Consider the following 12,947-nt stretch of genomic DNA (forward strand, 5'->3'; position numbering starts at 1 on the left):
CTAGTATTAAAATTTAAAATCACGAAAAATTGATAGTTCACGCACGATTCAAAAATAAACATTTTAAATATTTTAATTAGTAATCCGTTTAAGAGCTTTGAGTTATAAAGTCATATATGAATTTATTATAAAAGAATCTGATTTTATAATAAAAAGATAGATTTCACTTTCTTTATTATATAATATATATTTGGACATACTGTATTTAAATATTTTTAAGGAATACATACAAAACTATAGTAAATGCCACGTATTTTCATTTCAATGCCTATAAAAAGCGTTATAAATCCATAAAAGACCTGGCCGACAATTGCTTTACCGACAAACGTCCTTTAATGACAGGGTCACCGACAAACGTTTCACTGAAAGTCATTTCACCAACAGTTTATTTGGATAAAATTTCTTAAAGATTAAGACATATACAATGATATTATGTGAACACGACTTCCATAGAATTTGACTAGAAGGACCTGAGTATTTTGCCATTAATATAATAATGAAAAGTAGTGAAAATTTTCAAAAATACAATTAATAAAATTTCTTACTTATGTAAGTTAAGAATGTATATTAAAATAATTTTAAATGAAGCGGGACGTCGTAATGAATATTGTATTAGTTCATTGAAATTATTGCATAATAAATATTCAACGGTGACAAATTAAGAGTTCATGTTTAAAGGGGAGTTAGGATTATAAAATGTAAAATATATGGACATTCGAATTTACTGTATCGCAAATTTGAGGAAATAATTCCGAAAAATTAGTTTATTTTTATCGAGATCTTTTATTAAAGAAATTGTAGCAAAAGATAAAGTTTCGAATTATTTGATGCAAGATTTCACACATGTAAGAAATCGATGCAAACTATTATACACTTTATATAGTTTGTAGCATTCCCAAGAGTCCGGTGACTATAATCAGCCTATCAATTTCTGTATTATGGTAAAGCACATGATTCATTCATAAATATAAAAAGAGCGGTGGCTTAGCAATCTAGGCCTAAAGAATGTTGTAATGAAGTTCAAAAAAGTAAAACTATGGATTTCCCATAAAATTATTATATCTTATTCTCGTCTCAAAACACTAAGGTACCAGATATGTGAAACGTTTCCCTTTGGATATAACACTTAGGAATATTTATATTTGATATGGGCCGGTGCAAAAAGATTGGTACCTCACCCGATAAGGAAAGGATTTACACCAAGAAAAATACCGTAAGACTAAAACAAGATGGGCTGAAAAAATATATATATTACAATGACTTCGTATAAACATTTTTACTAATATTTTTTTACCCTACCATGGATAGTTTCTCTACAAAATGAAGCAATGCACCACTAACCGATAACGAAAAGTTGATGATAATTAATATTTTTTGGGGGCTAACTCTAAAAAGGAGGATCATCATCAGGTCAAACATTACGCAAGCGTGTTGCTGAGGTGTTTGGGCAGGGGAAAGTACAGTTGGAAGGGTGGTTTCAAACCGGAAAAGCCATAGAGACGATACTTTTACACCACACAAAATGCTTGGATGTCCTAAATTACAATTGAATGGTTAAATTCTCATGATATTGCTTTTTCTGATGAATTAAGAAAACCAGAACTTTTAAAGCTGGTTAAAATAAACAAAGAAAAGGTTCCATTTTCTTGTGTTAACATTGCAGAACAATATGAACATGAAGTTAATTTTACCCCTCCATACCATGATTGTGAACTTCAACCTATTGAAGGTGTTTAGTCAGTTGTAAAGGGTAAAGTTGCATGCTCAAGTCCACACCCAAACCTTTTATTTGTTAGAAATTCACTTCTAAATGTATTTAAAGAAAAAATTTCTTCAAAGGTTATTGTAGGACTTCGGGGAAGAGCTTTTAAAAATGTTAAGAAATATTTTGAATCTGATGAAAATATACAATTAATTGATGAAGAATTTGACATTCTGATGAGGATCACATGACATGACGTGATATTTATATCGTATCTTTCCAAATACATACTGATAATATTAAATAAATAAAAAAAAATATTTACATAATAAAATTTTTTTTATCGATGCAATGTTTAGGTACCAATCTTTTTGCACCGGCCCATAGATTGTATTTGAAAATGATATATACAAAAATCAGTTTTGGAAGCCAGTTCACTGAAATATTCTAGGGGACGACATTTTCACATAATAATACCAATGGCTTCACCGTTTCTATTACCAGAGTTAATAAAGGGAATCCTAAACTATCTATCATACGAAAATTCATTGTACAAAGTACTTACTATTAATCGAACATGGCATTTGTTTTCTACAGAAACTCTATGCGGACATTTTAAATTGTATCCAAACATATTGTCCCGTTGTGAACGCAACTGTTGGTGAAAAAAATCACATTAAACAGCGTGAATATGCAAAGCTTGTTAGGTGTATTGAACTTCATGATTTGGATGATGACAATATTAATCAACAAATTATGAAATTTCTCACAGGTTTCTTAACAAGAGACAGATTACTCATGTGATAAATAAGAAAACCAGTCTGGAACTTTCCTAATATGATCGTATCGCGATTACGCCTACACTAGTTTACTAGTTTATGTGTTACAAATCACCATATCTGAAACGAAAGTGAGATGACCTGATGGGTAGAAAATATTTGGACAAAACGCGCAAGTTGAGGCAATAATCCAAGATCTCTTTTGGTGTTGGATTCCTTTTCCTCATATAAAACTGATGCTGTAAAACAACGGTTTCGTGAAAAGAAAACCAATTTGGCAGTTATTCCAGGTGGACTAACTTCTCGTTTATAACCACTTGATGTATCACTAAATAGGTCTTTTAAGGCAAAGGTGAGCTTTGTAAACTGCTTCAAATAAACAAATTTAATTAAATTAACTTTTAAAAATTAGGTACGAAATATTTATAATCATTGGATGAATGAAGCTGTTAAAGATTACACAGCATCTGGGAAATCAAAACTTCTTATTCACTTGTAACAAGCTGGGTAAAGTAAGCTTGGGACGCTCTTAATATTAACATGATTAGGCGGTCGTTCAAGTGTTGTGGCATTTCAAATTCTATGGATGGAACAGAAGATGCTTTAATATTTGATTTTGATAAATTAAAAAATAGGGTAAATAGAGAAAACTCCGGAAGAGAAGTTGAAGATGGAGACAATAATAAAGAAAATGAAAATGAAATAAAAGAAAGTGACGAAAGTGAAATAGCGGACAGCAATGAAAGTGAAATAGAAGATAGCGAATTAGAAGAAGATTATTATAAAGAGAATAAAGAACAAACTGTGATTTATGACTGGAGTCAATAGTTTCAACCCATACCAATTACTATAAATCTCACATATGCGTATTGTTTTGATAATAAATAATGATAATAAAGTTATAGCTTATGATGGAAAAAGTTTTTTTTGCCTGCATGATTTATTGGTTAAATTAAGTATTTTTTAAAAATCTGATAAATTTACAAATCTGATAAAATACCCGAGTATAATATTATGGTTATGCAGAGTCGCAAAAATTATCTTTTTGACCTTGTACGAGGAGGAGTAGGGTCAAAAAAGGTAATTTTTGCCGCAGAGTCAGTTTATGTTAATAAAGTCAATGATTAAAGAGTGACCAACGTGATCAATATACGTGTAATAATATGGCGCGTAAACAATCTTACATCAGATTTTAATGATTTTCCCATGAGAAAAATTATCTATAAATCACTTTTTTAACTTTTTAGTTTTTGAAGTTTTTGAAAGTTTTTTTCCTTTCAATATTCACTTTTAATATTCATAAATACACATAAGACGTCATGCTGGCTTAGAAAATTATCATACCGGACTTTGAAAAAAAATCCATATTAATAGGTGTCATCAAAGTATGTGCAAGTACTCGACTTGTAATTTACACGTGTATGTACTAACTATAATATGTTGAAAAAAAAGAAAAAAAAACAGAATACTGGAGGAGGCTTAGGTAACACTTCAACATCAAGACTTCTGGCGAAAGCCAGTCTCTGAATGGAAAGATCTATCAACATGAGATGAATATTTTCTTCAGAATAATTCAGGAACAAGAACGATTAAAGCTTCCCACGACTCACTACAAGCAGAATTAAATGTATTAATTCAACATGGAGACAAAAGGACTAAGAAATTGAAAAAGGTGCTTTTAATTCAGGAAGAACTTAAGGTTAGTATTTTAGCTAACGTGCTACACCCTACTCCGATGGTGTGGAGAAAAAGAGTGTTTGGTCCCATGTTGGCTATTAACCACCTTAGACGTGCACACTTTTTGCTTAACAAATTTGTGCTACACCCTGCTCCGATGGTGTGGGGAAGAAGAGCGTCTGGTCTCCTGTTGGCCATTTCACCGTAACATGTAAAGTGTTCAGTCCTGGCTATTCACCACCATAGACGTGTACATTTTTTGCTTAACAAATTTGTGCTACACCCTGCTCCAATGGTGTGGGGAAGAAGAGCGTCTGGTCTCCTGTTGGCCATACATTCACCATAACATGCGCATCCTGCTCATACTAATTCAGCATTTTTTCTTTGAGGTCTACTGATTCTGGAGGAGGAATCAGCTATGCACCTTCCTCAAAGTACAAAAAAATTGTTTGCCGATCTCTTTCTTATCTAGAAATGTAAACGTCACCTACTGCCGCAAAATCCTCCTCCACCGCAATGACCCGCCAGTCCAGAAATATCATCTAATGAGCTCACATCATATGAATTATCCTTCAGCCAGATGGCAGAGAACAAAAAATGGAAATTAAGTTCTGAGAAAATTGTCGAAGATACAATGTTTAGGTATGGAATGAAGCTGAATGAAGAAAGGTATGCAATCATTTTTTTTCCTTTTATTGTATAGAGTTTGTCACAATTTGGCCTAATTCCTGCTTTTTCTATAGTCTTATATACAGTTGGATACTTGATTTGGAAGATACGTGATTGAAAAAACTTTTCACAAAGGAGGAATGGAACAAAATAAAGGCGTGCAACATAAATAAGGTTCCAAAAATTCCAGAGGATCTTGCTGAACATATGGTTTCATATGCAGAGGTATTTATTTATTTGTCATTTTCGTCTGCGATTGATATAATAATACAATGTGTTATGATACTTTGATTCTAATTTTTCGTGAAGAATGACTTACGAGCCCTCCAGAAAAAAGTGTTGCGATCGTGGATAAATCCAGATGATGAATATGATCCCGTAAAGCACGGAGATTTTCAATACATTCATACAGTTTATGAACGATTGTAAATTATCAATACTTTATCAATGCCATTTAGAGGTGGCAAAGAATCACTAACATGAAATCTCTCAAATTCCATATTTTAATTATCTCAAATCAATTGTGTAATTTCCAACAGGTGCACATTCTATGAACGAAATTCTTCTCCTCTTGAAAGAGATATGCTAGAAAACTGGTACAATATCAACATATGGTCAATAATTTTTGATCGCTGTTTTGAACAGCTGGAGGTTGTCACTTGCATTAGGTAAGCGAGCATAGTTGTTTGTGCTTCTACTAGGCTCCTTGATAACTGATGAACTGCATTCTTCCTACTTAGGGGAGAGTCGAGCTCGATTGCAAGCTCTGAAAAAAAAGGATCGAAATTTGGATAAGAGGAAGGAAATGGGTCGAAGGAATGATGGAACGATTTGCGAACGCAATGGAAGGTGTAAATTCAGATTGGTTGAGGCTGCGAAAAAGTTTGAGGAAAATTCAACAAAATGGTTAAAAGAATCATTCAAAACTCCTAAAATTATGCATGACATGCTTGTTCAACTGATGAGTGTGGTTAAGAACGATGACAGAGCTAAAAAACTGCAAACTGTTGGATGGTTACATTTTGGTAAGCATCCTTTGATTTGTGTGGTTGAGAATAACACTAATCAGTTCTGTAACATAAAAAAAAAAAAATTTTTTTGAAGGTTTATACGCACAAACACTTGAGATGGACTGCGCGAATGGCTACGTCTGTCGTCTCATCCGCTGGGAATTGCGTAAGGTTGGAAAAGGGTTGGGACCGGGATGGGATTGCTGACACGTTGGTTTTGTTGACTGCAGTTTTGCAAACTAGGGTATTCATTTTTATTAAATAAATAACATAACTTTTATGGAGTCCAACTAATTATTGATCGATCATATTATCCATGTAGTATATCGTACTAGCAGAAACGTACAACATAATAAAGATGCCGGAAGCTTCTGATAAGACATCGTTACTGAGAATTATTGACAAGGTTGGATCCTCCTTGCCAAAATTGTCAGACAAAGAAGTACCAACAACCGCACGTACACCCAAAAAAAAGAAGGTAGTTCTTTCTGAAATCAGTTGAGTATTTTTAGTGATATTTGTTGGACTTCATATACTACAGGAAATACATTGCCTTGTTTACACAAACCTTCTTTATTTCTTCTTTATAAGGTTTCAACTAAGAAAGAAGCAAAAGGATATCATTGTAAATATGCGCTAATGCTATGTAGCTTGTATACTTTAATTTTCTTTTTGGCAATAATAAAATATTTGGCAAAAGAGTAAAAAATCTTACAGCTCTGTTGTTATAACGAAAAGCATTAATCAAAATCAATTTCTTTATTATTATGTAATACGAATACATTAATAAAAAGAGGCCTTCTGACTAAGTAAAAATATAATAAAGATTTTGTTTTGAAATTTTTAAACGTGTGTTTTTACAAGTGATATCGTTGACGAAGTCAACTGTTTTCGTGAAAAAAATCAAAGTATACTGCGAATACTATTGCAGAATTATCTGGATCTCACATAGGAAACATTACGAATCATATGATAAAGTGGCGTAGTTATATAGCATGATAAGCCACCCATGTGATTCAAAAAAAAGAAATGATAATTCAGTATATGATCGCCTTATAATTCTTCTAGGCAGTTACTGGAGAGATAATAGGACTCATCATTGGGGACCCTCTCCTTTTGTATCTTCCATCATGACAGTAATATCCTCTATCACATTCACCATATTCATTATATCCACCGTATCCATCATCATCCAAAATCTGAATCGTCTGGCATCTCTTCATTCGTTTCTTTCACCAACTGGGGTGTGGAATCAACTTCCTTATCAAAATACACACAATCCTTCGCACAATCTTCCAAGAGCATTTTGTAGTAATCGTCCTCAGCTTCGAGTGAATTGCTTGGGCTGGCTGATATGGGCATAGTTGGTGCACTTACTTCAAACTTTTTAGAGACCTCTTCTGGATTATGTGGTAAACATTTTAATAAATGGTGGTCCCCGTACCACCAAAATCTGACACTAACCAGGAGATCATTTTGACTTTAAATATGAAAGAATCAGAAATCAATCAGGCATTTACCAGCCTGAGTTTTGATATCTGATTGATACCTAATTTGACATCATTCGACCTGTGAGTTCTCATCAATGCTAGATTTGTTCTATTGATGGCTGGTGATGTTTCTGGAGTGAACAATTCATGTTTAAGCTTATCTAACACCTTACCTTTCTTATGTTCTATTTCATTTTGTTACATATCTTGCCAGTTTCATCTTGGCTTTCCTCTAGGCTCTACCTATACTTCTACCTATACCTCTACCTCTACCTATATCTATGTCTATATATCTATATCATAGTACAATTAACACTCAATAAATACACCCCCTTTGAGACTGGATAAAAGCGTGCGATTACAAAAGGTGTGCATTTATAAAGAGTAAATAATTAGAGGTCATATATAATTGGGACTGAATCAAAGTGTGCATTTAAGAAGGGAGTGCACTTATAAGTAGTGCATTTATAGAGAGTTGACTGTATTAGTATTAGTATCAGATAAAGGTATATAAAAATGGCCGGACAAATGCCATAATGAAAAGGAACCCAGAGATGTCTGTAGGGATCATCTTACCACCGGCTATATATTTATGGTAACACAGGTAGTGACATATTATGCAAGTGACAAATAGACTAAGTCGCTAAAATAAATATAAACAACGTGAACGAGGCAGTCACGTGAACGACAAAATGCAGTTTCAAGTAATTCGAAAACGGTGATAAAACAAATTAATTAAATTTATTAAATTATATTATTATATATTTTTAAGTCAACAAATTAATTAAATTAATTATGTTACATTATTATCTATTTTAAGTCCAAAAATAAAAAATTAATCTATCTATAACCTTTAGTTATTATCATCTCTGTCAACTCCGTTAACTCCCTTAGTACCTTTAACTTCTTTAGTACCTTTAACTCCCTCCCTCAGTACCATTAACTCCCTTAGTACCATCAATACCGTTAACTCTCATAATTCCCTCATAATTGAAATTTGGATCATAATAGATATAAGGATCAGTTGAGTAATCGTAAGTTTCAACATTGAAATTTAAATTTACATTAGCATCTCTCATATTAACACCATAATAGGGACCCGAATGATACTTTAGGCCTAACTCAGTTAAAGGTATCGATTCAGAACATTTTGGATCTTCAGCATTACATTCAGTAAAGGCACTTGAATCATGATCAGGATTATCTATATATAATTCTTCACCAAAATGTTTATAGGACCCAATAAATGGAATTGTCCATGATGTAGGTAAACGAGGAACTAAATCACCACGAACTATAGATCTTATTGCTATTAGGTTTTCATCAACATATTTAGCAAAGGTTTCATCACCCGTTCTTGGTTGACCAAATGTAGCAAGAAACACTTTTTCATTTCTTTTAGCTAATTCTGGCACCTTTTGTATAAGATCTAATGCCGATAATGTAGCAAGTGCTATGATAAAAAAAAAAGACTGTTAAAAAGTTGTAATTAAATATGTAATTTTTTTAATTTATTGAACTTACCGCCACCTAAACTGTGACCCATAAATCCGATATTGAAATCGGGCTTTTCTTTGATTAATTTTATAAGATCATCGGTAACTTTGGGTTGAATTTGTTCCCAAGCATTAAGAAATCCATGGTGTACCGAGGCACCAGGTACAGGAGTATATTCGTCTTGATAAATGACAAAGTCAGAAATGTAATTTCTAACACTTCCTGGTACAGTTCCTCTATATGATACGATGATTAATTTTTTTTCTGGTTCCATGGCTATGTAACCTACATATTTATTATTTTGTTAATAAACGCAAAAAGTTAACGTGTGTGGCACAGTAATAATATAAAATACCCCTTGTGTTAAGCACATCGTTTTTAAAGTCTGTAACAAATTGGGTACCCTTAGTTGCAAGACAGATGTCTCCACAGTCCCAATTATTAAGAGGAGCCTTAATATAAGCAGCAGCAGCGTAATTAGCAAAGCTCTTTAAATTAGGGGCTGATGTAATGGGACCAAGAGCATTAGATACTGGAGCAGCTTCGATTAATACTGATAAAAAGATTAAAGAGATTAAAGAAATTAACTTGAAGGATAATATGTGTTTGATAGGAGTTGCTTTGCAACTTGAGGAAATAATTTGCTGCTGCATTGCTTATTGTTTTACAGAGGAAATGTTTTAGTATAATATTTTAGTGTAAAAGAATGAAGTGCTATCAAAGAAAAAAACACGTTCTTTTATACATTTTTTTTGGAGTTATGATCGTATCTTTATTGAAATTCAATTAATATACCATCACACTTTTTCATTATATCAATAGATTTCTTCATACTGTAGCTTATTAACTAAATCATTCTTTATTTTCTTTAAAAGTCTATTAAATTGTTAATTATCATTCGTAAAATAGAAAAATAAAATTGTGTAAAATTTCCGAGATTTTGATTATTTAAGCACGCAATCCCGAAATTTTATTTGTCCCACATCAGCAAGCGGGAAAATCACGTGATATGATATAATATGAGTGGACTCTTTTTTTATAAAACCTTAATTAAAATATAAAGTCAAATAAATCGAAAACGGCATTCAAAGCCTCATTTTGTGCTCTAAGTAAAGTTGCAGAGCAGGCCAAAATACACTTAGCAAATATGTTTAAAAGGTTGTGTATATATGGCGAAAAGCTTTATTTAGAAAAATTTTTTTGTGAAGTCACGTGATTTTTCGGCTTTAGACGTTAGACGACTTAGACGTCCTCTTCAAAAGTCAAATATTGAAGATCAATGACCATATATATATGTATGTATGTATTTGATAAACGAAGCACTTTATTTATTTATATGAAGAAAAACATACAAATTATATAAAATACCTCCCTCATTACAATACATGTATGTTCTAATTAAATAAAATAAACAAAACTAAAAATAGAAATTCCTATAATAATAATAATCCTAATTTGGGAAAATTTTTTACGTAAAATCACGTGACTTAAACTAGGAATGACCATATTATATATTTTGATTTGCAAATTTTAATGTGGGACAACGTCTCGGTATTTACAAATTAAAAAATAAATTTCCGAAAATTTCTGAAATTGCATTTAATGCCGGTGGGACAAAATAAAGTATAGTTAGATTATACCAAAACATGTATACTTAGGTCAATATAGTTAAATCGTACTGAAACAGAAAGAGAAAAACTCCGAAACGATGGCTAGAATAGCAGAAAATAACCAATGTGATATAATCTAATTATACTTATAACCGTAACCTATCCATACCATATAACCTGGTTACGGTACATTTCACCAAAATCCATTTCACGAAGCCATTTCGCCGAAGGGATGTTTCGTAGAAAAATCACCTTTTATTATAATATTATCAAATTGATTATATGGTATCCATTCAAATACTATATTATCATAATTTTTAATTTGTAATTTCCTTTTTTTTTTAATGAAAACATCAATTTGTTCATTCTCACTGGTCCATTTTGTAAAATTTATTTTTAAATTATTTATTAAACATGATTTACATATCATTGTAACTAAAATATAATGATTTGTATATGGATTTTGTGACATTCCATATATTTGCTCACCATATTGACCTTACAAAGAAAAATAATAAATATTATTATATACAGTACATGTTTACATATTATTATATAAAAAAGTACTAAAATTATTTTATACCTTAAGTAAAAACTCGTTAATAACATCATAATAATTTATTAAACAAACTTTCTTATCCAATTCTCTTATCCATTCCTTTTTACCAAGATCATCATAATATAATGGACCATCATTCCCAATTTCCCATATGATAATTTTTTTAATTTCCATCCTGTAAAAGAAGTCAATCCGTTTTTTTTTTATTTCATCTTTTTTCCGTAAAAGGCTCATATTTCCGTAATTAATAACTTTATATCACGGAATTTTATATCGAATTATTTGCATTTTCCGTGAATGGATCCGTGAAAGGATCATTTTCACGGAGTTTTTACAGAAATAACGGATAAAATTTTTTATAGGGCATTTCTTTTAATAACGTTAAATTTATTATATATTGTATCAATGATGAATTTTAATTTTAATTGTTGTTCTTTAATAATATCATCAATTTCTTTATTTTTACTGAATTACTGGAAGTGACATTGGAAACATTGAAAAAAAAATTTTTTGAAAATAATATTATATTTAAAATTTTTTTTAACGATGAAAAATACCAAATTTTGTAAAGAAACCAAAAATTTTTTAGCGTAACAATGAAATTGGATATTTGTAAATAGAATGTGGCGCAGTAAACACAGATGATTATAAAGTTACTAAAAATAATGGTATTAAGTATCAATCGTTAAATAAGGCATAAAAGACATAATTATTTCATATAATTGCTTTTTTCAAGAGGTCCCAAATAGAATCGTCAATTTTGAGGGTCATCAAGAGTCAAGACCATATAAACGATGTCCATTTTAAGTTTGAATCCTAAATAAAAACTTTATTATATGATTAAACGAGATTAATTCAGTCATAAATTATTATTTAGTTATTTAGTTATAATGAATCCTAATTGTTATAATTTAATTAATTTATTCAAAAAACAATATTCTATTTATAAAGTAAATTTGAACGGAGATTATTCAAAAATTGAAGAGAATTTTTGACAAATTTATACTTCAATTTTAAATCGAAAGATCAACTGAAAAAAAAAATGATTGGAGAATTTATAATTACAAGAAAGACTGGATGAAATTTGAAAGAAATATATATATATATATATATAATTTTTTTTTAAATATATAATATGCAAATAGTACCTATGAAGATTACTATAGAGTTACGTTTAATAGAGAATTTAATTTCAGTGAAATGCAAAAATCGATGAATAAATTTAATTAAATATATTTTTATAATAAATTTATTGCAGTATTCCAATTATTTTTGACGAACAAAACAATGGAAAATAAAATAAAATAATTATACGATATATACACTATATCTGATATATCAATATGTAATAATAAACATGAAAGAATGATTTTGAGATGTAATTTCCATTAATTTAGTTTCAAATAAAGAAAAAAAATATTTTTTTTTATTTATATTCATATTCCTTAGATTTTGATTTTATTATAAATGAGATTTTTTTTGATGAAAATTCCACCAAATCTTCGCTCAATTTCCATATTGTAATTAATAACATACATTTAAACATTTAATAACATCACGTCAAAATAAATAATATACTTAAAAAAGATTTCCCTTTGTGTAAATTCATTGTAAATTAGAATTTTCTATTTTTATTTTGAACGAATTTTAAAAATTTTGAATATAATATAATTTATTATAATGGAAATCCAAAAATAAATAAATCACTTGATTCATATATTATTACGTAAACGTCTAATACCTGATCTAAAGAATGACAAGACGAAAAGAAAAAACTATTTTTTTTTTTTACATGTAACAGATCTATCCATTTTCTTCTGCGGTAAATTTTTAAAAATCATCTTCTCACTGGCTGTTAATTTGTATGGAAGATGCGAGACTTTCCTCATGTGGATTTTTTTACAATTTGTTCATTATTGTTCTTAGTATCATCTTGTATTGCATCTAGCTTATA

At 30.4% G+C, this 12,947-nt stretch overlaps 5 protein-coding genes across 5 annotated transcripts; 3 read left to right on the plus strand and 2 right to left on the minus strand.

The window, feature by feature from the left end:
- Positions 1-1,522: 1,522 nt before the first annotated feature.
- On the plus strand, positions 1,523-1,953 carry OCT59_027508 (uncharacterized protein; the record flags this gene model as incomplete). Its single annotated transcript, XM_066137021.1, has 3 exons — positions 1,523-1,553; positions 1,631-1,729; positions 1,823-1,953. The coding sequence occupies 3 exons, from the start codon at positions 1,523-1,525 to the stop codon at positions 1,951-1,953; spliced, it is 261 nt and encodes an 86-aa protein (XP_065993450.1).
- A 1,068-nt stretch (positions 1,954-3,021) lies between these two features.
- On the plus strand, positions 3,022-3,309 carry OCT59_027509 (uncharacterized protein; the record flags this gene model as incomplete). Its single annotated transcript, XM_066137022.1, has 1 exon — positions 3,022-3,309. One exon carries the CDS (start codon positions 3,022-3,024, stop codon positions 3,307-3,309), a length of 288 nt encoding a protein of 95 aa, XP_065993451.1.
- Positions 3,310-5,044: 1,735 nt separating this feature from the next.
- On the plus strand, positions 5,045-6,439 carry OCT59_027510 (uncharacterized protein; the record flags this gene model as incomplete). The annotated part of the gene is made up of 8 exons (XM_066137024.1): positions 5,045-5,052; positions 5,367-5,423; positions 5,473-5,495; positions 5,568-5,852; positions 5,932-6,003; positions 6,068-6,081; positions 6,160-6,334; positions 6,429-6,439. 8 exons carry the CDS (start codon positions 5,045-5,047, stop codon positions 6,437-6,439), a joined length of 645 nt encoding a protein of 214 aa, XP_065993452.1.
- A 586-nt stretch (positions 6,440-7,025) lies between these two features.
- Positions 7,026-7,420, minus strand: OCT59_027511 (uncharacterized protein; the record flags this gene model as incomplete). Its single annotated transcript, XM_066137025.1, has 2 exons — positions 7,026-7,317; positions 7,407-7,420. 2 exons carry the CDS (start codon positions 7,418-7,420, stop codon positions 7,026-7,028), a joined length of 306 nt encoding a protein of 101 aa, XP_065993453.1.
- Positions 7,421-8,244: 824 nt separating this feature from the next.
- On the minus strand, positions 8,245-9,477 carry OCT59_027512 (uncharacterized protein; the record flags this gene model as incomplete). Its single annotated transcript, XM_025310875.1, has 3 exons — positions 8,245-8,780; positions 8,852-9,109; positions 9,180-9,477. The coding sequence occupies 3 exons, from the start codon at positions 9,475-9,477 to the stop codon at positions 8,245-8,247; spliced, it is 1,092 nt and encodes a 363-aa protein (XP_025177551.1).
- Between the last annotated feature and the right edge of the window lie 3,470 nt (positions 9,478-12,947).

The sequence above is a fragment of the Rhizophagus irregularis genome, chromosome 7, assembly GCF_026210795.1.
Source record: "Rhizophagus irregularis chromosome 7, complete sequence".
Classification (NCBI taxonomy): Eukaryota; Fungi; Glomeromycota; class Glomeromycetes; order Glomerales; family Glomeraceae; genus Rhizophagus; species Rhizophagus irregularis.